The sequence below is a fragment of the Salvia splendens genome, chromosome 6 (genome assembly GCF_004379255.2).
Source record: "Salvia splendens isolate huo1 chromosome 6, SspV2, whole genome shotgun sequence".
Classification (NCBI taxonomy): Eukaryota; Viridiplantae; Streptophyta; class Magnoliopsida; order Lamiales; family Lamiaceae; genus Salvia; species Salvia splendens.
In genome coordinates, this window is record NC_056037.1 from 3,465,959 (window position 1) to 3,490,573 (window position 24,615).

Consider the following 24,615-nt stretch of genomic DNA (forward strand, 5'->3'; position numbering starts at 1 on the left):
CCGGGGACCCCGAAGTACGCGTGCCAGATCCAAAGTCGGTAGTCGGCAACGGCCTCGAGTATAACGGTTGGGTGGGTGCCTTTGTGGCCGCTCGTGTAGGACCCCTTCCACGCCACCAGGCAATTCTTCCATTGCCAGTGCATGCAATCGACACTGCCGAGCATCCCGGGGAATCCGTGCACTGTTTCGTGAAGGTCGAGCAGGAACTGACAATCGGCCGTGCATGGCCTCCGGAGAAATTCGTCGCTGAAGGCTGTCCGAACGCCTTTGCAGAATTTGAGCAAGCACATTCGCCCAGTGCTGTCTCCGATGTGGAGGTATTCGTCGAACATGTCGGCCGTTTGTCCCGTCGCAAGCTGGCGGATTGCTGCAGTACATTTCTGCAGCGTCGTGTGGCTGGGTGGCTGGGACGGCCGACCGCGTCGAACCCTTCCTGGAAGAACTCTTCCCAGGCTGCCAAAGTATTCGCGATGTGGAGAAATAGCAGTTTCCCCATGCGGAAAAGGCGACGGAAGTACGTATCTCCCCAAACCGGGTTATCGCAGAAGTAGTCGCGTACTAACCTTGCGGCGGCTTCCTCCCGGTTACGATGGATGTACGTACGGGAGCGTCGTTGGGGCGGCGCGGCTTCTTCCGCCTCCCGTCGTCGATCTTCTTCAAGTGATTGTTCCAATATTTGACGCATTTGTTCATAAGGATCCATTAGTTTGATTAAATTTGGGAGAAGGAAAATATAGTTGATTTGAGATGAAAATTGGGGTGGAAATAGAGAGGAATAGATGTGTGTTTGTGATTGAAATGAGTATGAAATAGGAGTATTTATAGAGTAAATAAATAAAATAAAAATTAAAAAAAACGGATATAAAAAAAAGTCTCATTACCGTTGCAAAATTTTTTTTTTTTATTAAATTCGAATTAAAAAAATGAATTATTGCGTCACCGGACGAAGCCCACTCGCGGGGCAGCAAGTGGGCTTCACGCGTCGAATGGGAGGCCGCCACGTCGCCTCGGCGCGTGGCGGAACGTTCCGTTCCGCGTTCCTCCGGAACGGAACGCGGCACGGCATAGGAATGGCGACGGCACAGAACGACGACGGAACGCACCCCGCAACGCGTGCCGCCGCGGAACCGTTCCGCCGGAACGGCATAGGAACCGCAATGGCACAGCGTTGCGGGTGCCCTTAACAACAGATAGTACTTACATCCCTCCATCTAGGCATGCACAAGGGTCGAAAACCGCCGGTTCAGGGTCATGAACCGGCGGTTCAAGGGTCGGGGAATGTATGAACCTGAACTGGCCCGCCTAGCTCCCGGCGGTTCCGGTTCCGGTTCAAAAAACCGGCGGGTTACGGGGCGGTTCAAAACCGCCGGTTTTCGGCTTGAACCGCCGGTTCCGGGCCGGTTCGACGGTTTGACGATTTTTTTTTTTTTTTTGCAATTTTCAACTTTTCAATTTTAATCAACTTACATTACACTTTTCAAGTTTGTTTTTTTATGAAATGTGAGTAAATAAAATTGAAAAAAATACGGATAAAGTTGCAATTTTATTGAAATTGCATGTTTACAAATTACACGTTACAAGTTACAACAATTACAAATTGAAAACATATGACAGTCTTGAAGTCTTAAACAAAATTTAAATACAAATGAGACTACTAGTGAAGAACTAATTACAAATGACAAGAAACGATGTTGAAGTTCTTAAACGTATAAGTGTATTATATATATATACTCTTAACCGGCGAAGAAGATCTTTCTACATAACTAAATTAAGGACACCTTTAGCAATTCAACTTTAAATGTTGAGTTTCGTCTAACAATCAACAAATATAGTAGAATTGTCAAAAGTTTCCCTCATTTAGCCGTATAGAGAAATATACTTCATCGACTAGAGTATATACAAATACAATTATGTAATTGTTTTTGCATATACAAAAACATATGGCGGTTCAACCCTAAACCGGCGGGTTGTCCAAGGTTTCCGTTAGAAAACCGCCGGTTTCTGACCGAAAACCGGCGGTTTCTGACCGGTTTTGCAGGCCTACACACTGACCCTACGGCCTAGCCTCTGAAAAGTTGCCGGAACCGTCAGAAACCGGCTCCCGAACCGGCGGTTTACCCCGACAAACTGGCGGTTTACCCCTCAAACCGGCGGTTTACCCCGCGAACCGCCGGTTCCAACGGCTATACTAAACCCCTACGCGAACCCTACGAACCCCTAACCTACGAAACACTATTTAACCCTTTGTACCGGCGGTTCGAACCGCCGAACAGCCGGTTTTGAACTGCCGGTTCAGGTTCAATATATTGCGGAACCTGAACCGGCCCTTCCGACCCTTCAACCCTTCTGCCGGTTCAACCCGCCGGTTCCGGGCCCGGTTCCGGTTCATGAATCGGCGGGCCCGAACCGGCGGTTAACCGCCGGGCCAGGTCGGTTTGTGCATGCCTACCTCCATCTCTTAACCATCACATCCCTTAATTATTCATTCAATTTCATTTTTTATTTTTATTTCCAACAAATTCAATTAATAAAAACACACTTTATTAAATAAAATAAAATTACAACTTAAAATTCTAAAAGAACAAAAAAAAAACACATAATTAAAATCCTAAAAAAATTAAAATTTTTCCACTCACTCTCTCTAAATTCAAAATCTCAAAACTTAAAAAAGCAGAAGAAAGAGTTGTCTAGTGACGATTATGTGAATCTACCGGTTGCCAAAATTTGTCCAAATGTGCTCCATTAGATATTTATAGAAGTGATTAGGGGCTTAAAAAATATAAAAAAAATTAAAAATTTGAAAAAAAAACAGCTATAAACGACTAGTAGATTTTTTGGGATTTTTTTTAAATTTTTGAATTTTTCTTGAATTTAAAAAAAACATTTAAAACGGATATAAACGACGCCTACTCGCTGGCTGACGAGTGGGCGTCACGGACGAACCAGAGCTCGCCACGTGGCCAACGCGCGTGGCGAGCTGGCACCCGAGATTCCTCTCCGCGGCGAGACAAAGGACGGGCTGGGGACGAGACGGGAGCCAGCATCGCTGTCTCGATGGGATCTCGTCCCTCCGAGACGAAATAGAGCCCGCATCGAGACAGCGATGCGGGTGCTCTAACCACGGTTAATTGGGGGCTCTCTACGACTCTACCCTTGAAAACCCAGAGAAAAATATTGCACAACCCTTTACTTTCCCTACCCTTTTTCTTCGGTAATTTGATTTTGGTCGAATGGCATCTGAGGTGGCGGCTGCTATACCAGAAATCACGGTCGAGGCGGAGAAGCAGCCGCACAAGCTCGAGAGGCAGTGGACCTTTTGGTTCGACAACCAGTCCAAGCCCAAGCAGGGCGCTGCCTGGGGCTCCTCTCTTCGCAAGGGTTATACCTTCGACACCGTCGAAGAATTCTGGTGGTACGTATCGATTCAGAGCTCCAATTGTTTAGTTGTTGGTTTGGTAATATTTTTCGATTTGATAGAGAGGGTGGTTGCTTTGATTTTGTTATTCGGTATTTTGACCTAGATTATTGAGGTTGCTTCTGTATTTTGATTTTGTACATATGCTAATTTCTATTTTTGCGTTGGAAGTTGATTGCTATTGCTGTGGGTTTGGTTGTGACTGCGATTCTTGAAATTTAGAGTTGCGAGTGTTGGCTTTTTGGGTTTAGGGTTTAATCTCGACTGGGACCTCCTTGTCATGGTTCTTATGATTAAGTACCTGAAATTCTGGTTTACCTTACCTGATATTGTGGCTAAGCAGGGTAATTTAATTAGGGTGTAATGATTTAACAAATACTTATCAATTATAATTGGATTTTATAGCTTGGTTTACCTTACTGCTGTTTTTTGCACTCTTTCCAATTTCCATCTTCTGCAACTCTGTCTTCAATAGGCCTACATATTTGTGCTGGATATAATTACAAAATAGCTGAAACTTGTGGAAATATCCATACCAATAACTAGATTTAAGCCACTGAATGGAAGTGTGGAATAGGTAATGGATGGATAACTGTAAAGTTTGCTGTTTGTTGTTGTTATTGTTTCATTTTTTTGTGTGGCGGTGGGATGCAAGAGGTATTCTCTTGTCATTTGCAAAAAGACTATACATTTTATTATGACTTGCAAAATAATATGGTGATTTGTTTGCAGTTTATATAACCAGATATTTAAACCCAGCAACTTCTCTGTAAATGCTGAATTTCACTTGTTCAAAGCTGGAGTGGAACCCAAATGGGAAGACCCTGAGTGTGCTAATGGCGGCAAGTGGACAGTGACTAGCAACAAAAAGTCTGATCTGGACAACATGTGGCTTGAAACTGTAAGAAATCCTTGCCCTTCACTTCTGGTTACTCTTATGTGTTACAGATAGACCTAACTAAATGATACAAACTGAGAGATTGATTAACAAGAAAATCAGAAGGACAAATTTGTTTGGCTAAGCATGTAAGGACAGTGAAATTACTATGTTAAAAGTACTACAACTTGTGTCGCTCTCACACCCAACCCTCACAATGTCCAAACCATAACTATTTTCCTAGAGTGTCTATTGAGAAAACACTAATGGTTCCGAAGCTTTCTTGGAGGGCCTGGTGTATTATGGCCTTGCAAACTGAAGCTTGGGTGTATTTCTTGTATCCTGACTAGACATGAATAAGCTATAAAAACTGATGTTATGATCAATGAGTGGATGGGATTTCCAATTTGACATTGTCGTCTGTGGTTTTGTTTGTTAGTTAATGGCTCTTATTGGAGAGCAGTTTGACGACACTGATGAGATATGTGGAGTGGTTGCCAGTGTGCGCCAAAAACAAGATAAACTCTCATTGTGGACCAAGACTGCAGCCAATGAAGCAGCTCAGGTATTTCCCTTAGATAGCTAATCATGTCAATGCTTTTATTCATGTTAGTTTAGAATCTTTAGATAATAAAGAGAACAGAGTTCGTTATGATAGGATGAGAAATATCCCATCTGTTCATATTGACTGTTTGTTGCATCATGTGAGCAGTATTCTGTAGAGACAGATTATGAGGTTACTATGATATCTGTAGGCTTTACAAAATATTCTGAAATAGCAAATGTCAGCATGTCCACCATTGCTTGAAGATAGAAATTACGTCTCTGTAGAATCAATTTGGCTAAGTCATTTCAGTATCCTTTATGTCCATGTGGTTGGATGTAAGGACAGTTGAACTTCTCTGGCCATTAATTATGATTTAAAACTGTAGTATTATAGAAGAACCATAGGAGTATCAATATATTGAGCACATACAGTTATACAACCGCAAGCTATTTGACATTTACTGATCATTCTTTTCATCTTTCCCATGCAGATGGGCATTGGAAGGAAGTGGAAGGAGGTGATTGACATCACTGACAAAATCTCCTACAGCTTTCATGTATGTTCTATCACCTATCTATGTATTCTTCACTTTGATGCCTCATTTTCTTAACGTTTAAATCTTTTGTGGGTTACTACAGGATGATTCGAGAAGAGAAAGTAGAGCACCAAGAAGCCGGTATCAGGTGTGAAGCAGCGGGCTAGCGATTTTGTCAGAGCATGCTTCTGACTGAGTTCCCAAACTTTATTGAGAGCGGCACACTCTTCTCTTCCCAGTGAATTTGTGTTCTGTTTCAGTCCATCTAGTTATATTTTGAACCTTATTGAATCACCTGTGAAGATCTTTATTCTCATTCTAAATGTCTTTTTTGATCTGAAGATTGTCGCAACACCATTTACTTCTACCAAGTTTTGAATATTTGCAAAATATAACAGCTCATTCATCTATTATCCAATCTAACATGAAACAGAGGTATTCATCTGACATTAAGAGAGTTGTATCTTGGATGTTTATGAATTACAATACACAGTAACACCATCTGTATATCAAATTGAATACATAAATGGCAAGAAACATCATCTCATCATGCAAGAAAACCTAGCCACTCTCCGTTCTTCTTGGCCAGCCGAATCAGCCCCTGCCGTTGCTTGCTATCCGCTCCTATCGATTTGCAGAACTCTGTTATCACCTGATCATTTGCTTATGGTTTAGTTTAGGGTTTAGGGCTTTCGGGTAAAAAATAAAATCTTGAGATTTTGTTACCTGTGAGTGAAGGGCAATGGCCTTGCCTCGGAGCTGGTTGAACCTCTTCTTTCCGATGATGTTTCTTGTGACAACGACGGCCGGAGCGAAGATGCCGCCCTTTCCACTCCCCATCATTGGCTGCGGCCGTACCGCCACCCTGAGAGGCGGCGGGGCTGCCACCTTGGCCTGCAGCATGGCGTGGTCTTCACCTGAGCCCCAGCTCCCAAGAAAAGCAGAAGCAGAAACTGAGGAGGAAGCCATTGATGAAAGATGAGCTAACACTTCCAGCCGATAGTGCTGGAGGAGAAGCAAATTGATGAGGATTTTCTGAAATTTGTGTTGGAGGGTTTTTGCTTTTTTGAATGACTTCGAGGTGAGGAGGCGATTTGAGAGCCACAGAAATCTGGTGGGCTTGGATTTTCTTTTTCGTTTTTTTTTTATATTCATTGGAATTTCTATTTTTCTGTATGGTTCCCAGCCAACTGGAGATCTTTGTCTTCAATTTTACTGGCTGTTTCCATTCAGTATCGATTATTTGACACGTATGATTTGAGTTTGAGGTGGCAATATTTTGGCCGTAAAAAAACTGCAAATTATATTTTAGGGTTAAATCTCTATATCCTTAAGCTATAAAATATTTATTTCTTTTTTTTTGGTAGAAATAAGTGTATATTTTCAAGAATTCCTAAAACATTCAACCTCCAGTTGCAAGATTCGATTTTTCCAAATGATATTTCATAATCATGATGTGCAAAATTTTTTTAAAGTTGAATTAGATGAAAAAACAAGGAAACGGATAATAATATACTCCATTAAAGAATCATTTTGGAGTAATTGAGTTAGGAATCAAAATTTTGAACATACTAGTACTATTCAGTTTTGACGATGAGTTGATTTAATAGATCAGATATTGTTAATCACAATAGTGATTCGGTTCAAGATCATTGAACGACAGATAATTCCTTCATTTAAATTATATTCCATATGATAGGAGATTAATCCAGAGCTATTGCAAAATAAAAATTAATGAGATCCGGAAGTAAATATTCTTGTATTTGAACTCCATAGATGAAGAAATAGTGATGGCGTCATTCGAGCTTCATATACCTCGTAACAGGAGAGAATTTGGGCATTCTGAGCCATTTCCTACGCAAACGGCTGAAGCAACGAATCTTGATTCTCGAACGAATCCGCTTACCCAACTCCTCATTCCTTTCTAGAATCTTCTTCTTCGACACCCTTATCCATTTCCTCACATTCGTACATCCTCCATCAACCTTCTTCTTCTTATTCTTCTTCTTCCTCGTCTCTCGTTGTTCATCATCTTCCTCATTCTCCACTTCACGCAGCGGCTGCAACTCAAACACAATCAACACTCCAATAAATGCAGTTACAATAATTGATTTTCAGCTAACCTGGACTAACTTATCAAGCCGCATTCTCATTCTTCTTTGCACGAAGCCTCTGCTGCTCTGTTTCATGCTTGCTTTAGCTTCAAAAGTTTTATCAATCTCTTTACTATTTTTGGCAGATTCTCAACATTCCTTACCTTCACATGCCACTTCACAAATGCATACACATTTAGAAGGTTCCACACTGTCTTCTCCAGCTTCTTCCCTTGCACATGTTGCGGCGTTATGTCTGAAAATGCACTTGTTGAGTCATGTCTGAAAATGAACTTGTCTATTAAAGGTTAGTTAAATTTAAATATAACCAAAAGAGAGGAATCCTCCGTTCGTGCTGAGGTCTTCAATCGGCTCGCCTCTCAGCTCTGCTGGCGGAATAGGCGACCATATGCAGTGAGGGGCCTTTCGGAATGCTTCTGTGCTTCCCACATCCATGAGTTCCTGCACTATGTTAATTAGGTAGGCGTGAAACTCACTGCTCGTTTCTTCCTATGTCGAACAAATACCTGAAAGAAGGTCGTGGCAATGATCACGTCTTCCTTCTCCTTGAATCGCATTGGAAATATTGCACTCATCTTTGCTGGCTGTTTGATGACAAAGAATGGCTCCCTTGGATGATATATGAGTTTGATTGGTTTGTAAATCCCATGGCCAATTTCTTGAGAATCAACACTCTTTAAAATTTCCTTCAACTGATTGCTCACTAGCACTGATTGAACTGAGGCTATGTCTGAAATCATCTTTGTGGAGGCTGTGGAATAATGTGTACAATAAGAATCTAATCTTGTACCATTCTGTCCAAGAATCTGCATATCAAGACTAACCTTTATTATTGTCATGTGGGATTCTTGAAATGTCGAGCTTCAGAGTCAGCTGATAGCCCTCGTTGGGAGGGACGAGGGCCTCCATAACTCTGGGGAAGATTCCATTAACCATCTCAAGAGTGTGCTGAGGAAGAAGCTGTGATGAGATTGGGAGGCCTTGAGATGATAGAAGAGGTGTTGACACTGATAAATAGGTGTAAACTGAATCTGTCACTGAATGCTGATGGGAAACAGTTAGGCCAAATTTGGTTATGTTTGGTCAGCACCTTTTGAGATGTATGAATCACTAATACCTTGACATGGTAGTGCACGGAGCCGAATTCGTGCACGTGGTGATCTACCTCGATAGGTCTTTCTGCTCTGTGGTCAAGATCGGATGGTGTTCCGCGTGTTAGTTTATAGATGGTATACACGATAAAAACACGAAGATTTTGTGATACCTGTGTATCCTGGTGAGGATTTCTCTCAATGCTGGTGATACCCTTTCAAAGCATGCCATTTCTTGTTGTTGTTTGAGTGTGTGTTGTTTGGGGAGGGAAGATTACAACTAATTGTTGGTAAGAAGTGAAAAATGTTTGTTGAGTAGAATGCAAGTAGTGTGATGTGCAATTATGGTTAGAAACATGTGAAGCAATGTAATGGAAATCACACACTTGGAATTTGGAGTGAGGTGAAAGATAATGACATAAAACAGTTTGTTTGGTGATTGAAAATCAAAATCATGGGAGGAAATCTGACTTTTAAGTTTAAATCTATATACATTGGATAATTATTATTGGATAACACTAATGTGCCAATATATTAAAAAACGGAATACATAGGATTGGACACAGTAAACAAGATTATTTTAGATGTCGAAAGGCCAAAATAGTTTGGTGGTTGTCGCTAGATGGTGAAGAACGGAAATGAACCCTAGTCTTGAAACAGTACATTGATTGTCGCATGGTTCGAATAGACCTGCACCTAAAAATTTGCACAAGTAGAGTGAAGTATAGGAATCAAAATCTACATGCTGATTGATGAGTTGTTATCTACTTATCTTTGCGTAAGCAAGTCTACGTGTGAATGAAATTGGAAGGCTCTTCATTTATAACGAAATTACCTAACAAGAAAGAACAGTGACGGTTAAATCTGAACTGTTGAATCTTTTGCCTGAATATATAAAGTTAATGACTAAGCATTAAAAGCAGCCATATTTGGATGTAAATGTTACTAAGCCTTCATAGTGTCAACTAAGTAGTACAATTACATACAAGGATGGACATTTGGATTTTTTGGTTAAGAATTTTATCCAATCCAATCGGATTTGAAAATCTAAATTTTATAAAAAGTGAATTCAATTCGATCTAAAAACTGTGAAAATCCTAATGGAAAAATCTGATAAAATTCGAGTCTATTCAATTCAATAATTTTGAAATTGCATAAAAATTTGAAATCTAATAATAAAAAATGCAGAATTCGAAAATCCAATACCAGAATTAGAATATGAGCAAATACTTAATAATTTCAATATAGTTTGAATCAATTTTTTGGATTTAGGACATTTTGCTGAACCCCTACACACATATCTCTCTCACACACATCTCTTCTGCATTGCTGCTGGACAGCACGTGCAGTTTCTTTTTCATTCTGAGGGTTTGTGTATGATAGCGAAATTTTGATTCGTCGAAGAACCGATTTAAGGTAAGCTTATTTGTCTCTCTTGACAATTTACCCCAAATCAGGGTCTACTCATCTTCTCAAGGATCTCTCCAATCCACTTATTCTTCTGATTATGCAATCCGCTTTCTATCTTTGATCACTCTCTGCGTTGACTTTTCTGAGGAAATCAGTAAGGTTTAGTTATACAGATTGGGGGATTTCAATTGATTGGGGATGATAAATGTGAGATTCTGGCAAATTGGCCATTTGTAGGAATTTGGGCATTTTCTAAGTATTGATGGCTCTAGATTGATGAGATTTTTGGGAGTGTAGAGATGGATATGAGTAATAATGGTTTGAAGATAGAGGTGAAGAATGGCGTTGTGGAGAGTGATGAGACGAAAGCATTATTATCGCCTTCCAACAACGGTGGATTGGCGAACAAGTCGGATAAGCCTAAGAGGAAAGTTCAGTGGATGGATAGGAATGGAGATAAGCTTGCTGAAATCTTGGAGTTTCAACCTAGGTAATTAGGTTCTGATTTTTATGTTTTGTGTTGTTGTTTGGTCAGGTTTATTTGATTCTTGTGAGTTCTTGAGTTTAGTTTTTTCGGTATATGCTCATCAATTTATCATAACATTGGAGGATGCATATTGACTGCTGTCATAGAGATATATGAATGAATCTATGCTTGAATTTCTTCTCCTTTTTTGTTTTCAATCTTTTTTTAACTGTGCTGTGCAACATTTAATCATTTCAATTCAACTAAATATTTAAGTACACAACTATAAACCATATGGGGGTTGTCTATAGTCTATATGTGATGAGGTGATCAAGGCTCTGGTCAAATGTACAGAGAATGCCAGTAACCTTTGCTTTGCTATTCAATTGGTGTAGCATGAATCACATTATAATCTGCTATTCATTGTGTTGTGAAGTTTCACATATTTGTCAGAACATAAATCTCAAGCTCAAGTATAATCTGCTACAGATGGATATCTAATTGCTCATCGTTTCCCTCATATAACGTGCCATTCTTTTGCTTTGCAGTGATGTGAGCGACTCAGAGGAGGACGAATCAGATTCTTGCAACTGTAGGATGATGTAGATCGGATTTCATTAGATCGTCCGCCAGTAACTTTCTGGTGGACTTGTGAGACTCCAGTTTTGTTCCGGTGGAGCACTGATGTATAAATAAAAGGGCGCAATTTTCTTCAAGTATATGGCTAACCAAAGGAACACACCGGGTTCATGGTTTCGGGATTCTCACGACTATCTGTCTGTATATCATGTGAGTCTTCTCAGCTTATTAATATTAGCATAGTGTGTGCATTGTATTCTAAAAACATGTGATTGCTTGTGATTGTTACTATATACTAGTAAAGTTGTAGGAGCATCCATATGCTTCCTTGCTTCCTCTTGTACAAATTGACAGGTTTGTGTATCAGGCTGATGTCTTTAAGGAATATATTTATGGAATGATAATTATTTTAGTATGACCTACATCAATCTTTAATAATGTATAAAATGAAAAAAATATTAAAAGATTTAAATACTAGTATTAATTATACTTCAAAATATATAAGTTTATGAAAATATATACTCCATGTATTTAATAATAAAATCTGGTAAAAATCACGTATTAAGTAAAAAATTTATTTTTTCTCTAAAATATATACACTTACATTACATGCTTTATATAACATGGAGATATTCCTAAAAATGGAGATATTCCTAAAATAGTTAATGTTGGATCATTATCTTAGATTATAGCAAAACCAGCCACCAGTTTCTCTCTCATTTTAAAGCCAACTTTATTTGTCTCCGGCCATTCTCTCTCTCTCTCTCCTCTAACGTATCACTAACAATATTATTATGTAAATCAGTTTCTCTCACCCCTTTCTCTGCCGGATTCTTAACGACGCAGATTTCCCTTGCCGGAAATTCGACCCCGCCGTCAATGGGTCGTGATTTCCGCATTAACGTTAACCACCACAGTGCCCCCTCCTCGCCGACTGCCACCACCCACCGACCGGCCACACCCACCGACCTCTCGTCTCCGTTCAGCGAGATCGGAGGAGTCAATCGCGATGAGCTCCGCGAAGCGGCCTACGAGGTCTTCTTCACAGCGTGCCGGTCGTCGCCGGGCTTTGGTGGCCGGAGTGCCCTCACGTACTACAACTCCTCATCTGTTGACACCGCCGACCCATACGGCGCCTGCCCCGGGTCCCCAGGAAAGCACAACGGCGTCGGAATGGCAGTCACCAGCCGTGTCAAGCGGTCCTTGGGCCTCAAGATGATGAAGAAGACGCCGTCGTCGCGGCGGACCAACTCATGCGGGGCGGTGCCGATGCCCACATCCCCGAACTCGATGGCGCCAGGGCCGTCGAGCCCCAGGTTCGGCTTCACGGCGCCAAACACATCAAGGTCGTGGCGGCCACTCACGTCCGCAGAGATCATGCGGCAACAGATGAAGGTGACGGAGCAGAGCGACAATCGGCTCCGGAAAACTCTCATGAGGACTTTAGTTGGCCAAGTAGGTATTTGACCATAACCGTTTGAAATCAATAAATCTGGTTAATATTGGTCAAAGCAAATTGCAGGGAAAAATATAAATTTTGGTGCTGCAACTTCCATAAAATTTGGTTGTTCATTCTGGAACATCAAAATTCATCAGTTAAACTATAAAACTTTGATTTATTTTCAATTATCTCATGTCAAATAACGCAAGTGTCAATGTAATATATTGATGATGTTTTTCAACTAAACAAGATCGTTTTGTTTATGAATAGACAATGTCACTTAATTCATTAGCGATGACGTCTATGTATATATTCAGATGGGGCGGCGGGCAGAGACGATCATCCTCCCGTTGGAGTTGCTCCGCCACCTAAAGCCGTCGGAATTTAGCGATGCAGTCGAATACCACATGTGGCAACAACGGCAGCTGAAAATCCTAGAGGCCGGACTAGTTCTCCACCCATCCATCCCACTAGACAAAATGGACGCATTCGCCATCAAGTTCAAAGAGATTCTCGACTCCTCCGACCACAAGGCCATCGACACCGGAAAAAACTCTGCCACCATGCGAGCCCTCTGCAACTGCGTGGTGTCGCTGGCCTGGCGCAGCCCCGACGGTGGCAGCACAGATGTCTGCCACTGGGCTGATGGCTACCCTCTCAACGTCCACATTTACACGGCCCTCCTTGCCTCTATCTTCGACTCCAAGGAGGAGACCATGGTGCTCGATCAAGTCGATGAGTTGCTCGAGCTTATGAAGAAAACATGGTCCACTTTGGGAATCAACAGATCCTTCCACAACCTCTGCTTCACTTGGGTTCTTTTCGAGCAATTCGTGGAGACTGGGCAAGTCGAGCCGGACCTCCTTGCCGCATCCTTCGCCATGCTCACCGAGGTTGCTAGTGATGCTAAGAAATCCGATCGAGATCCTTACTATCTCAAGATGCTGGCGCGAGGTCTGAAGTCGATGAAGAATTGGACTGAGGCAAGGTTGCTTGATTATCACCGCAATTTTAATAGAGAAACTGTTGGATTAATGGAGAATATGCTTCATTTGCTCTTCTCCGTTACCAAGATCTTGGAAGAGGATGTGCCGGCTTACGTCGCTTCGAGCCAAGAAAAGGGTGAAAACGACGATGAATCGTCTGGAAATCGAGTCGATTATTACATTCGATTGTCCCTCAAGAATGCATTTGATAAGGTTTGCATGCAAATACTCCTACCGTACCATAATATCTGTCTCACTTTTATATTTTGGAACATCCCTTATTTAATGTCTTATTTTACTTTTACTAGTTTTGATAAATTTATGATACATTCCATTAACTTGTTTTAATTATATTTTATTATAAAATTAATATATAAAAATATGCCGTGTGTCCATTAACTTTTTCTATTAATTTTCTTTATATATTTCTTAAAACTCATATTGAGTCAAAATGGGTCACACAAACAGTCAGAAAAATTATACTCCCTCCATCCCAATCTAAGTGACACGATTTCTTTTTGAGATGTTTCACTCTCAATGTCACATTTCTAAATATAGAAACATCACCCTTTCTAATTTTTTCCTCTCTTACTTTATTCACAAAATAACACTACATAAAATCTCGTGCCGAATTAGAAATGCTCGACTTAGAGTGGGATGGATGGAGTAGAAAACTATAAAAACCTAGTTAAAATCCAAGTCTAATATTCTAATCCAGTTCATATATCTTTAAAAAGGTGGTAGAAGATAAAGACGCGTCGGGGTTGATAAGGGACGGCGAAGTGCAGGAGGCAAGCGAGCTGCTAATGAAGATAGCTCGGAAAACGGAAAAGCTGGCAATCAAGGAGAAGGACATTTTCAGCCCTCTTCTGAAGAGATGGCACCCTATCGCCGCCGGAGTTGCGGCCGTGACGCTGCACAACTGCTACGGGGGTTTGCTTAAGCAATTTTTGGGGGGAAAATCGCCGATGTTGAATGAGATCGCGATCGTTCTGCAGAGGGCGGGGAAGCTTGAGAAGAGCCTGGTGCAGCTGGTGGTGGAGGATTCCGTCGAGTGCGAGGACGGAGGCAAGGCCATTGTAAGGGAGATGGTTCCTTACGAAGTCGAGACTATTATGCACAAACAGCTGAAGCAATGGAGCGAAGATAGATTGTCGAAAGGGAAGGAGCAAATCTTGAGAGCGAAGCAAACTGAAGTAATGAAACAGATCAAGATCGTAATCTAGTATATACTAGTACTATCTTGGAGTAGTTGAAATGTTAATTTTCATTGATGGGATATTTGCAGACATGGAATCCCAGGTCAAAACACGAACCCCATGCTTATTCAGCTGTAGAGGTGATATCGTTCGCCAAGGAAGCCATTGAGAATTTCTTCGACATTCCCATCCCCATAACCGAGACCTCGTTCCATTATCTTATCGATGGAGTGCAGAACATCTTCCGTGAATACATCGCTTTCGTTGCCTCATGTGGTAAGAAACATCTCAAAACTACTTATGTTTTTGTTCTATGTTATAGGCTAGTCTTTTTTATGGAATCTCATGTTTCCTCTACTGATAATAAACTAGTTTTTTAGATGATTTTTTTGAATGAATCTTCTTGTTTTCTTTGCTAATATACTAGCTTAATTCTCATATTTGGTTTATAACACTGAACTCTGCAGGAACGAAGCAAAACTATATGCCCACACTTCCTCCATTAACACGGTGCAGCCGCGACTCAAAGTTTGTGAAGCTCTGGAAAAGGGCTGCATGCAGCGTTGGAGTAGAGGATCTCAACCAGATCCTTTCCGGCGGCGGCGGCGGCGGCGGCGGCAACCATCTTCGGCCAACGACGAGCCGCGGAACACAACGTCTCTACATTAGGCTAAACACACTGTACTACCTCGTCGCCCAGCTGCGAACACTGGACAAATCAGTCTCCATGTCGCCCAAAGTTCTCCCCAACAAAAGTCTCTCCTCCAAGAAAAAATCCCCATCCCACTTCCAAACCACTCTATCCACATTACAGCTCGCCTGCCGGCACGTCTCAGAGGTGGCCGCGTACCGCCTCATATTCCTAGACTCCAACTCCGTCCTCTATGGCAGCCTCTACATCGGGGGCGTAGGCAACACGCGCATCAGCCCGGCCCTGAGAGTCCTCAAGCAGAACCTCACCCTCCTCTGCGCCATAGTCACCGAGAGAGCTCAGCCTATGGCGCTCAAGGAAGTGATGAAGGCCTGCTTCGAGTCATTTCTCATGGTGCTTCTAGCCGGAAGAAACAACAGGATGTTCTGCCGGCTAGATCACCCCGCCATTGAGGAGGACTTTGACCTGCTCAAGTCCTTGTTCTGCACGATCGGAGAGGGTATGATCGTGGAGGACATTGTCGAGAGGGAGTCTGAGGTGGTGCAGGGGGTGGTGGCCCTCATGGGGCATCCGACCGAGCAATTAGTCGAGGATTTCAATAGCGTTGCTACTGAAACCTGTGGACTAGGTGGCATGGGGCAGAAGATCCCCATGCCGCCTACCACAGGAAAGTGGAACCGCTCGGATCCCAACACCATATTGAGGGTGCTCTGTGCTAGGAAAGATCGAGCTGCTACTCATTTTCTCAAGAAAACGTTTCACTTAGCTAAGAGAGGGACTGGCATTAGGATTATTTGAAATGTCTTTTCACTTTTTTTTTCCTTCAATTCATAAACAACACAAATCTAGTTAGAGTGTTAGAATGTAAATAAATTGGCTTTATTCTATACTTTTCATGTACTTTTGCAGTTGTATGTCGAGAAAAAGATAAAGGTTGGTAGAATTTTGTTTTCTTTGTTTAACTTTTTTATTTGTCTCAATCATAAAGTGTAACACCATTAATGTGAAACATGTTGTCTTGATCCCTCAAGTTCTTGCTTAAGCACGCTCATGGAATCCGAGACCTCTGCCTTGTACACGTAATACCTGACGACAAGGAGGAAGAAACCAAAATTGACAAGGTTCAAGATGGCGAAAAATGCGTAGTAGTAATCAAGATGCGACGCGTTGAGGTTATTCCTTATCCATCCTTGATGGTTGTCACCTCGAGTGATTCTAGTGACAGTCGAGACCAGGAAACTGCTGAGAAAGTTTCCTGCTCCCAGACTGGTAGTGGAGTATGAAGTCCCGAGGCTCTTCATGCTCTCGGGCGCCTGGTCATAGAAGAACTCAATCTTGGCAACCTCCAAAAACGCGTCCGCAGTTCCCATCAGCACGAACTGTGGTAGCAACACAAAGATCGACAAGGGGACCTGGTTCCCGTTATCGACCAGGCCGTTCGCCCTGGCAACTTGGAGCCTGTGCCTCTCGGTCAGGGAGGCGACGACCATGATGACGACGTGGAAGACCATGCCGATGCCCATCCGCTGGAGGAGGGTAATGCCTCTAGGGTTGTTGGTCCATTTCCGGATGAGCTTCATGAAGAAACGGTGGTAGAGGACGACGGAGATGAGCATTGAGAGGGTCACGAATCCGGCTAGGCTGGCTGGAGGGATGACGAAGGTACCGATGTTTCGGTCGAGGGTTGTGCCCTGCTTGATGAAGAAGGTGCGCCTATTTGAGCTATCATTGTGCTTGGCACTATTGTGGCTATCAAGATTGGAATCATTCTTAGCATTTGTTTGGTTTCTTCTACTTGAGTCACGGGGCATAGCAGCCAGGGGCTGGTTGAGTTGCTTTTGACACATGCTTTGTTAAGAAATCTGCATCAATTCACCAAAGAAAATTATGTCAACAAATTATTAGTGATGAAGAAAAGAATTATGCCACCATGCATATGACTATTTTGTTACAAGTGTACTCAAAAGCAAATTGGTGAATTGCGTATAAGCGATTTCTGTGAAATTTAGTCCTTTTAACACAAAGCAATTTTGGTCATATCCGCCCACAAATCTAAAAAATAAACTGTAAAAACCATGAATTTTAACGTTTTCTCAATTTTTCCACATGATCTAATTTGGCTGAAATTATATCTAATGTGGCATTTGAAAATTTTCCTAAGACAGACCACCGTCTATGAATTTCATCATTTTTCTCAAATGGAGTATCTTAATAACGTCATCAATTTGAATGCGACAAATCATTAAAGTATTATGAATAGGGAATTAGAATATTTCTTCATGAAAAATTCAGAGAAATATTAGAATTCATAGTTTATGTTTGATATCGCGGGACGGAACGAGACTTGAATTTTTTTTTATAAATTTCACTTATAAATATATGTATACCCACAGCTCTTACTATACCATTCACAATCAAATTTCATACCCACAACACTTACTATATTTATAAATATTGTAGAACTATAATTTTGTGCAACCCAGTAGTATGTGTTATTTAGCCCGAATCCTCTAATTTTAGCAGGTTAATTGGGACAGCTCATCGTGTTCGGGTTGAATTGACATCGGTATCGGTACTTATTATAATTATGTAGTATTATCAAACCAAACTCTCTTTAAATAATTTCGCACCCAAACGATAAACATAGGGGTCAATGTGATAAAATCGAAAATTGATGGTCCAACTTACAAATATAACTCTCTGTTATCTTATCCTTCCTTCAAACACTTTCTGGCGAAAACAAAGCGCCACAAAACAACTCAAAAAGCCCAAATCTTTCACAATGGCGACGGTAACAGCTACGATACGACCGGTAATGATGAGTGTGCCGGCGGCGAAGTCCCAACACGTTGCCAGAGTTTCACTGAAGACTTCGAGAGTGAGTTCAGACATCGGCTTCATTTCATCCCAGCTGAGCGGCATCAAAATTTCAACCACAGCCTTCGAAACTACCCCTTGCACAATTTCGGCACCTTTCAGGCCTTCTCTTCAGCCCGTTGCTAGTAAGTTATCGTCGATTCTCTTTCTGCGCGCTTTTGTGTTGTTAAATTTGATGTTCTAGTTATTCTGTTACGCCTTTTTGATAGCTTAGGGTTTTAATGTGGGCAATTTTGTGAATTGTTCTTTTTTAAAGTGAATGGATTGGTCTGGTCTTGTTGCTGATTTTTCCTTTGAATTGTGTTTATGAAATTGAGAGAGGTTGATGTTCTAGTTCATCTATTACACCTTTTTTGGATAGCTTAGGGTTTTAATGTGAAGAATTTTGTGAATTTTTCTGTTTCAATGAGAATGAAGGTACTGACTGGTCTGTTCTTGTAGTTGATTTTTCCTTTGAATTATGTTTATGAAAAACGAGAGAGGTTCATTTATAAAGCTTGCTCAAACGCTGATGAAACGAAGCTGACAAACTGGAATTATAAGAAATGTTTTATCTGGCTTAATAGGGGAAACTTATCCTTGTGAAAGTAATTCATTGAATTTACTATAGAATGATTTCAGGTTGATCTCAGCTACCTGTTGTCATGTTTAGCTCGTATCCATGTTTGTGTCAACACGATCGGGTATGAGTGATTAGAGTTGTCGGAATAAGTTAATCTCGAGTGGCTAAGACTCATAGATGGTTGCAGCACCTAGCATTGCAATGAAACTAGAGGTAATTCTGTTCTTGGAAGTAGAACTTATCTATGGACTAGGATGGTCAATTAGCTTGTGGTTTGTCGTGGATAGGTTTATCAGAACTGATGAACTGAAGCAGACAAACTGGAATTATATGAAATGTTTTATCTGGCTTAAGAGGGGAAACTTATGCTTGTAAAAGTAATTCATTGAATTTGTTATGGAATAATTTCATGTTGATCTCAGCTACTTGTAGTCATGTTGAATCTGTTCGGGTTTGTATTACAGGGAGAATCTGTCCCTTCACCGGGAAAAAACCAAACAAGGCCAACAGGGTTTCCCACTCGAACCACAGGACCATAAGGCGGCAATTTGTGAATCTCCAGTATAAGAAGATTTGGTGGGAAGCCGGGAAGCGCTTTGTGAAGTTGCGATTGTCAACCAAAGCTATAAAGACCATCGAGAAGAATGGACTCGATGCAGTGGCTAAGAAGGCCGGAATTGATCTCAGCAAAATGTGATCTTAACAGAGGAAGAAGAGGTGACAGAAGTTTCTGATCTCTTTATGTTCCTAACTTCCTATTGTTTCATGTTTTGTAGCTTCTCTCTTCGCCATATTTTGATGCCATTTCCTTGCTGTAAATCTTGATTCGTTCCTGGAATTATCAGAGTGAACATAATATTCAAGTACTATGATTTTGGTGAACTGACAAGATCTTGTTGGGTAAATTTGAAGATAATAAATGATATGTTTGGTGTGCTATTGTCAATTTTGATATATTGCTTTATAAATATTCCAAACTAATTCTGAAGAAAATATAATTATGATTATATTAGAGGGATTTTAATCTCTTTTATTTCAGAAATTCTCAGTTGACCATTGGACCCCATGCTCAATGGCGTAATGGATAAGGGTAATATGCCCAAATAAAATTGGTCAGATCTTCAATTTTGTAAAAACAAACTTTCATTAGTACATTGTACTAGTTTTCCTCTCTATCTGGTTTTATCTCTTCACACAGCACATTAAATAACAATTCCTAAATTCTCATATAAATGAAGAGTAAATATTGTGTAATATGAATCTTTTTTGTCATTTTGGTATGTCCGTCAATAGAAGTCCCGTCTCTATTCTACTATAAATGAGAAGTAGATCACATATATCACTCACTCATTTCACTAGTATTATAAAACTAATGTATAAACATGATATTCATATTTTACTAATTTTTTCAACTTACACTTTTTCATAGCATTTCTTAAAATTCATGGCAAAATACAAGACTTTAAATTATAGACTGAGAGAGCATTCATAAAAGCTTAGTTAAGATGATTGACTGACTCAAATTAAATCCAAATCTATATATACAAATAATATATTATTTTAGTTGATAATAAACAAGTACTCCTTCCGTTCCGTAGTATTAGAGTCATTTTGTCTATTTTGGGCGTTCCATACTAGTAGAGTCATTTCATTTTATAGTAAAAAGTAAAACATTTTCGCACTCTTACTTTTTCATCTCTCTTACTTTATTATCTTTATATTTTCCCCTCTCCTATTTTATTATTATTTTTATTTAATATATTAAACACATTTTTCTTAGTTTCCATACCATAATAAAATGTCTCAACTACCATGGAAATTAAGTGGTAGTACACTAGAATTTAAGTTTTCAAATATTCAATTCACTAGGAGTAGCTGCATCCAAATAATGTATACCTAGAAGTAGATATTTTGGAAATTCTGTATTTGAAGAGATTTATTAGCTTTTGCCAATATTATTAAGTAATCAATATTAGTACCTTTTTTTATTGAGAAATATTTACTCTTTTAAGGAGTATTAACTTTTGAGGTTTAGAAAATCAGTATTTGCAGAGCTTATTAGCTTTTGCCAGAATAGTTAATTGATAAGTTTTACTTTTTCTTTATTGATAAATATTAACTCTTTCTTTAATACTAAATGAGATTTTTTTTTAGACTAGAAATCTAGTCAAGACTCATATTTTTCTTCTGCAAAAGTCATCATATTGTTTTGATAATTGGAATCCAATTAATGCTGACACATTTTTTTTGCAATAATTGCTTGTATATTCCGATTCGGACTCACGTGTATAGTGATATTTTCGACATCTATGCTTAAAACTCGTTATAAAACATATGTTTATTATGGGTCGAAATATAGCTACCAAACTTGTACTAGTAGTACTTTTAGCAAAAGCGATCAAAACAATATATACATAATACATGATCATAATATAAATATTGTGAACCTACCCAAATTTATGACCAAACAATGGGTGCACTTGTTCAAGCCCTAACAAATTCATAGACCTTTTATTAAACGTGTCTAAAATAATAGTAGCATTATTAAGTTGAGTTAACATAATATAATCCATTTCTTTTGGACCTTCCAAGAAAGCCAAAAAATTGAATAAATAATCATTCTATTAGAAATGAGTCACTCACCCCTTAAAAGGTCTTATAAGGAGGAGGATTATCCATATGAGTTTTTACACGCCCCCTCACGTGTGGGTCGGAATGACATATCGGACTTCCATCACGTGGATAGGCAAGAGAAGAGATAAAGAGATAAATTCAGCATCGACTTGGGGTCCGCTCTGATACCATATTAGAAATGGGCCACCCACCCTTAAAAGGCCATATAAGGGTTATCCATATTTATATAGACAAGCTAGGATTATCACCAAGTCAATGTGGGACAAGATTTAAGAGTTTAACACGTCGGGTTATCCCTATTTATATAGACAAGCTAGGATTATCACCAAGTCGATGTGGGACAAGATTTAAGAGTTTTAACACGTTCATTCATGATTAATTTAGTGATAAAGAGTACTAAGGTCGACTTCCTTATAATTTTTTGTATATTGATGTAAAAACGCAATATAAAATGCCATGACAACCTAAAGTGATATCCCACCAACATATATAAAATTTACTATTGAAAATTTATATGGCTAATGCAATTATTCAATATTGTTAGCTACTTAGCTGGCTTGCTTTTGGTACAATATAATGACAAGGTATCCCTGGCATGGGACCTCTGAATAAGATGGATAACTATAAAGTTTCCCAAATTAACTCACGTAAGAAATTATACTTGTAGTTGTTTTATTATATAGTATTAGTGCAATGACAATTTTATGAAATTAAAACAAATTGAGTTCCGATTGACCTCTATTAAAAAAAGATTTAAGTAGTGCGATTATGTGTAGCGCCACATCTAGATAAGTAAGTTATAACATCTAGGGCAAAGGTAGAAAGTGATTATCGATGCATTAGGGTTAATAGAGAGCGGCTCTACTTTTAAGGCAGAGGGAGCATGCATTAATAAAGACACACCAAAAGGCATTTACAGGTTTTAAGATGGGTAATCCCAAAGAGACATCAGCGTGTCTGACATTTTTAATTCAGAGTGTGACAAAGAATTTCACAATGGATCTTGACTTGAATGAATCACTACTAGAAGGCAACGACACAACCAACAACAGTGCAATTTGTATAAAATGAAAATAAAATGGGTTTCCAATGGATATCTAAATAAAAGGGATTAAGTGATGCGAATATAGCACAACATCTAGATAAGTTAGTTGTAACATTCGATGCAAAAGTAGAGAGTGATTGTCGCTGCATAAGTGTGAATAAAGAGCGGCTCATATTTCTAAAACGCATGGAGCATGGATTAATCGAAATGCACCAAAAGATAGATTCTGATAGAATGGAGGTATTGGATGATTGCATTTTCGAGGAAGAAACGATGTATCTAGGATTTTGTATTTGGGTGTAAAACAAATCATTACAGTATATAATGTAATATTGCGTCAGTCGATGGCAATCGTTGCTTGAAGGTAGTTGCATGTAGACACAATAATAGTGTAAGTGTCGACTCTTTTTTCCTTTTCTTTTTGTCTTTCACCCTCCCTCGAATTAATTATGTCACTCCCTCTACTACAAATCACAATTATAATGAATGGAATGTGCAAACTTATGAAGAGCTACTATACTTTTCAGTTTTTACCCAGTCTGAAATAATCCTTTTGCACTTTTAGTTCGACAAGTTGAAGCATTACTAAAAAAATACTTATATTTAAGGATACAAAATTCAAGGCAAAATTATTTACATTGAATTTTTTAAAGTATTATACTAATAATTTAGGAAGCAAAAGAAAATTTCATTAACCTCTAATTTTAGTTAATAAACCAACAATATATAACGACATTTTTGAAATATTTATGGTATATTTAAACACACAAATTAGCATTCTTAATTGCATTAAGAATATTCTTTAAAAAAAGTGTTGTAATGATGATGAGAAATAAGACTCTTGTAATTATATGTGCACGGCTTAATATATTTACTAAATGAGACTTGTTGAAAATATCATATACACACAGAAGAATAGAAAACCAGGTTCTGGAACATCAAAAAATAGAGAATTCAAGCTCCAAACAGAAGAAATTGAATGGAGTACATTCATTAGAATTATATATAGTAACTGTAATTATAAATTAATACTAATATTGACTTGCATACGATTTATTATTTTAATAATTTGGTCATATTGTTTTTAAATAATTACAAATGAATTTTGAAAACTGAAATACTGAAAACCAATAGTAAAAGATTTTAGAAAATACCTCATATTGGTTTAAAATTTGGTTCCAACTATGGAACTATGGAAGGCTGTCCTGATATCTATATTGTTTTTCATTTTCCTGAAAAGAAAATAAGGTATGATTTAACTTTTTCTTTCAATAAATTGGGAATAATTGATCATGGTCAAAGTCGTAATAATAATAACTCATTCTGAAAATTTTATTAGTTATATTCATAAGACAGTGATTACTCTATTTCATTTTTAAAGTAAAAACTAATGCTATTGACCTGGGTCCATAAAGAGTTAGAGCATCAACAATAGCGCCCGTCCCGGCAGACGTCCGGCCGGCATGTCGGAGTTCCACGCGGGACGTTCGCCATTGTGCAACGGTGACGCGGATACGGACGTCTGCTGCGGACACCGGAGTTCTGCGGCGTTCCCGGATGTCCGTCACGACGTCCTTGCGAACGTCCCGATTATTTTATTATTTTTTTATTATTGTGGGAAGTCCGTCGGAATGTCCTTGGGGATGTCCGCCACTGTGCAGTGAGATGTCTTTATGACGTGACAGTGCAGTGGAAAGTCCTTATGACGTGGCAGAAGGTGTTTTTGGGATTTCCGCAGGGATGTCCGCCGCCATTCCCGTCCTCGGAAAACTAATGAATATTATAAAATTAATAAAAATAAGTGAAAGTTAGAGAGAAAACTTACATTACAATTGGCAATAAATTATCTGACTTTATAACAATATTTGTTGAGAACGAAATTTCATTTGAGTTTAAGTTTATTAATACTAGTCTAATGCAAAATTAATAAAGTATAATAGAAATTAAGATAAAAATGATTGAAATATTTTAAATAAAGATGAGATTTACTATGCTAGAGCAAATTTTTACTAAAAATTAAAAAATTATACTTCCTACTTCCCACAATAGTAGTCATATTTAGTGTAGACACGTAAGCTCCACTTTTTTATATTGATTTTATAATAGAATGTGAGTGAAGTGAGTCAGTGGAATGTGAAACCTACTTATTATTTATAGTAAAAGTGAAATGTGACTCTTATTGTGT

General features: G+C 39.3%; 5 protein-coding genes and 1 pseudogene across 10 annotated transcripts; 3 read left to right on the forward strand and 3 right to left on the reverse strand.

Annotated features, from left to right (window-relative positions):
- The first annotated feature begins 3,151 nt into the window (after positions 1-3,151).
- Positions 3,152-5,715, forward strand: LOC121809289 (eukaryotic translation initiation factor-like). Its single transcript, XM_042209838.1, has 5 exons — positions 3,152-3,412; positions 4,148-4,316; positions 4,732-4,857; positions 5,330-5,395; positions 5,478-5,715. The coding sequence occupies exons 1-5, from the start codon at positions 3,231-3,233 to the stop codon at positions 5,526-5,528; spliced, it is 594 nt and encodes a 197-aa protein (XP_042065772.1). The 5' UTR covers positions 3,152-3,230; the 3' UTR covers positions 5,529-5,715.
- A 79-nt stretch (positions 5,716-5,794) lies between these two features.
- Positions 5,795-6,535, reverse strand: LOC121809291 (protein PROTON GRADIENT REGULATION 5, chloroplastic-like). The gene is made up of 2 exons (XM_042209839.1): positions 6,101-6,535; positions 5,795-6,026 (listed from the first exon to the last, which is right to left on the reverse strand). Exons 1-2 carry the CDS (start codon positions 6,527-6,529, stop codon positions 5,922-5,924), a joined length of 534 nt encoding a protein of 177 aa, XP_042065773.1. The 5' UTR covers positions 6,530-6,535; the 3' UTR covers positions 5,795-5,921.
- Positions 6,536-6,539: 4 nt separating this feature from the next.
- Positions 6,540-8,908, reverse strand: LOC121809288 (actin-related protein 2/3 complex subunit 2B-like). Of its 3 annotated transcripts, none has more exons than XM_042209835.1 (9): positions 8,753-8,908; positions 8,606-8,672; positions 8,313-8,532; positions 7,995-8,239; positions 7,797-7,929; positions 7,632-7,723; positions 7,498-7,554; positions 7,190-7,434; positions 6,540-6,668 (listed from the first exon to the last, which is right to left on the reverse strand). In XM_042209835.1, the coding sequence occupies exons 1-9, from the start codon at positions 8,809-8,811 to the stop codon at positions 6,614-6,616; spliced, it is 1,173 nt and encodes a 390-aa protein (XP_042065769.1). In that variant the 5' UTR covers positions 8,812-8,908; the 3' UTR covers positions 6,540-6,613. The 3 variants fall into 3 exon arrangements, with proteins under 3 accessions (XP_042065769.1, XP_042065771.1, XP_042065770.1); XM_042209837.1 differs by having other exon boundaries at positions 8,313-8,525; positions 8,753-8,827; XM_042209836.1 differs by lacking the exon at positions 6,540-6,668 and having other exon boundaries at positions 7,027-7,434.
- Positions 8,909-9,846: 938 nt separating this feature from the next.
- Positions 9,847-16,337, forward strand: LOC121806559 (protein unc-13 homolog). 4 transcript variants are annotated; one of them, XM_042206659.1, is made up of 7 exons: positions 9,847-10,479; positions 11,004-11,244; positions 11,840-12,489; positions 12,793-13,674; positions 14,199-14,657; positions 14,750-14,936; positions 15,128-16,337. In XM_042206659.1, exons 2-7 carry the CDS (start codon positions 11,205-11,207, stop codon positions 16,108-16,110), a joined length of 3,201 nt encoding a protein of 1,066 aa, XP_042062593.1. In that variant the 5' UTR covers positions 9,847-10,479; positions 11,004-11,204; the 3' UTR covers positions 16,111-16,337. The 4 variants fall into 4 exon arrangements, with proteins under 4 accessions (XP_042062593.1, XP_042062595.1, XP_042062594.1 ...); XM_042206661.1 differs by having other exon boundaries at positions 11,881-12,489; XM_042206660.1 differs by having other exon boundaries at positions 9,847-9,995.
- LOC121807961 lies at positions 16,303-17,350 on the reverse strand (annotated as a pseudogene).
- A 672-nt stretch (positions 17,351-18,022) lies between these two features.
- LOC121806445 (50S ribosomal protein L28, chloroplastic-like) lies at positions 18,023-19,690 on the forward strand. Its single transcript, XM_042206482.1, has 2 exons — positions 18,023-18,314; positions 19,216-19,690. Exons 1-2 carry the CDS (start codon positions 18,095-18,097, stop codon positions 19,446-19,448), a joined length of 453 nt encoding a protein of 150 aa, XP_042062416.1. The 5' UTR covers positions 18,023-18,094; the 3' UTR covers positions 19,449-19,690.
- The last annotated feature ends 4,925 nt before the right edge of the window (positions 19,691-24,615 follow it).

What these genes read in the sequence shown, in the direction of transcription:
- LOC121809289 (XM_042209838.1), top strand. Translation starts at nt 3,231, where the DNA reads ATGGCATCTGAGGTGGCGGCTGCTATACCAGAAATCACGGTCGAGGCG. An exon ending in CAGCCAATGAAGCAGCTCAG is followed by an intron (nt 4,858 to 5,329) that starts GTATTTCCCTTA and finishes TTTCCCATGCAG; the next exon opens with ATGGGCATTGGAAGGAAGTG. An exon ending in AAATCTCCTACAGCTTTCAT is followed by an intron (nt 5,396 to 5,477) that starts GTATGTTCTATC and finishes GGGTTACTACAG; the next exon opens with GATGATTCGAGAAGAGAAAG.
- LOC121809291 (XM_042209839.1), bottom strand. Translation starts at nt 6,529, where the DNA reads ATGAATATAAAAAAAAAACGAAAAAGAAAATCCAAGCCCACCAGATTT. An exon ending in CCATTGCCCTTCACTCACAG is followed by an intron (nt 6,027 to 6,100) that starts GTAACAAAATCT and finishes GCAAATGATCAG; the next exon opens with GTGATAACAGAGTTCTGCAA.
- LOC121809288 (XM_042209835.1), bottom strand. Translation starts at nt 8,811, where the DNA reads ATGGCATGCTTTGAAAGGGTATCACCAGCATTGAGAGAAATCCTCACC. An exon ending in ATCCTCACCAGGATACACAG is followed by an intron (nt 8,673 to 8,752) that starts GTATCACAAAAT and finishes TCTTGACCACAG; the next exon opens with AGCAGAAAGACCTATCGAGG. An exon ending in AAATTCTCTCCTGTTACGAG is followed by an intron (nt 6,669 to 7,189) that starts GTATATGAAGCT and finishes TATAATTTGCAG; the next exon opens with TTTTTTTACGGCCAAAATAT.
- LOC121806559 (XM_042206659.1), top strand. Translation starts at nt 11,205, where the DNA reads ATGGTTTCGGGATTCTCACGACTATCTGTCTGTATATCAT. An exon ending in ACTATCTGTCTGTATATCAT is followed by an intron (nt 11,245 to 11,839) that starts GTGAGTCTTCTC and finishes TATGTAAATCAG; the next exon opens with TTTCTCTCACCCCTTTCTCT. An exon ending in TGAGAGCGAAGCAAACTGAA is followed by an intron (nt 14,658 to 14,749) that starts GTAATGAAACAG and finishes GGATATTTGCAG; the next exon opens with ACATGGAATCCCAGGTCAAA.
- LOC121806445 (XM_042206482.1), top strand. Translation starts at nt 18,095, where the DNA reads ATGGCGACGGTAACAGCTACGATACGACCGGTAATGATGAGTGTGCCG. An exon ending in TTCTCTTCAGCCCGTTGCTA is followed by an intron (nt 18,315 to 19,215) that starts GTAAGTTATCGT and finishes TTTGTATTACAG; the next exon opens with GGAGAATCTGTCCCTTCACC.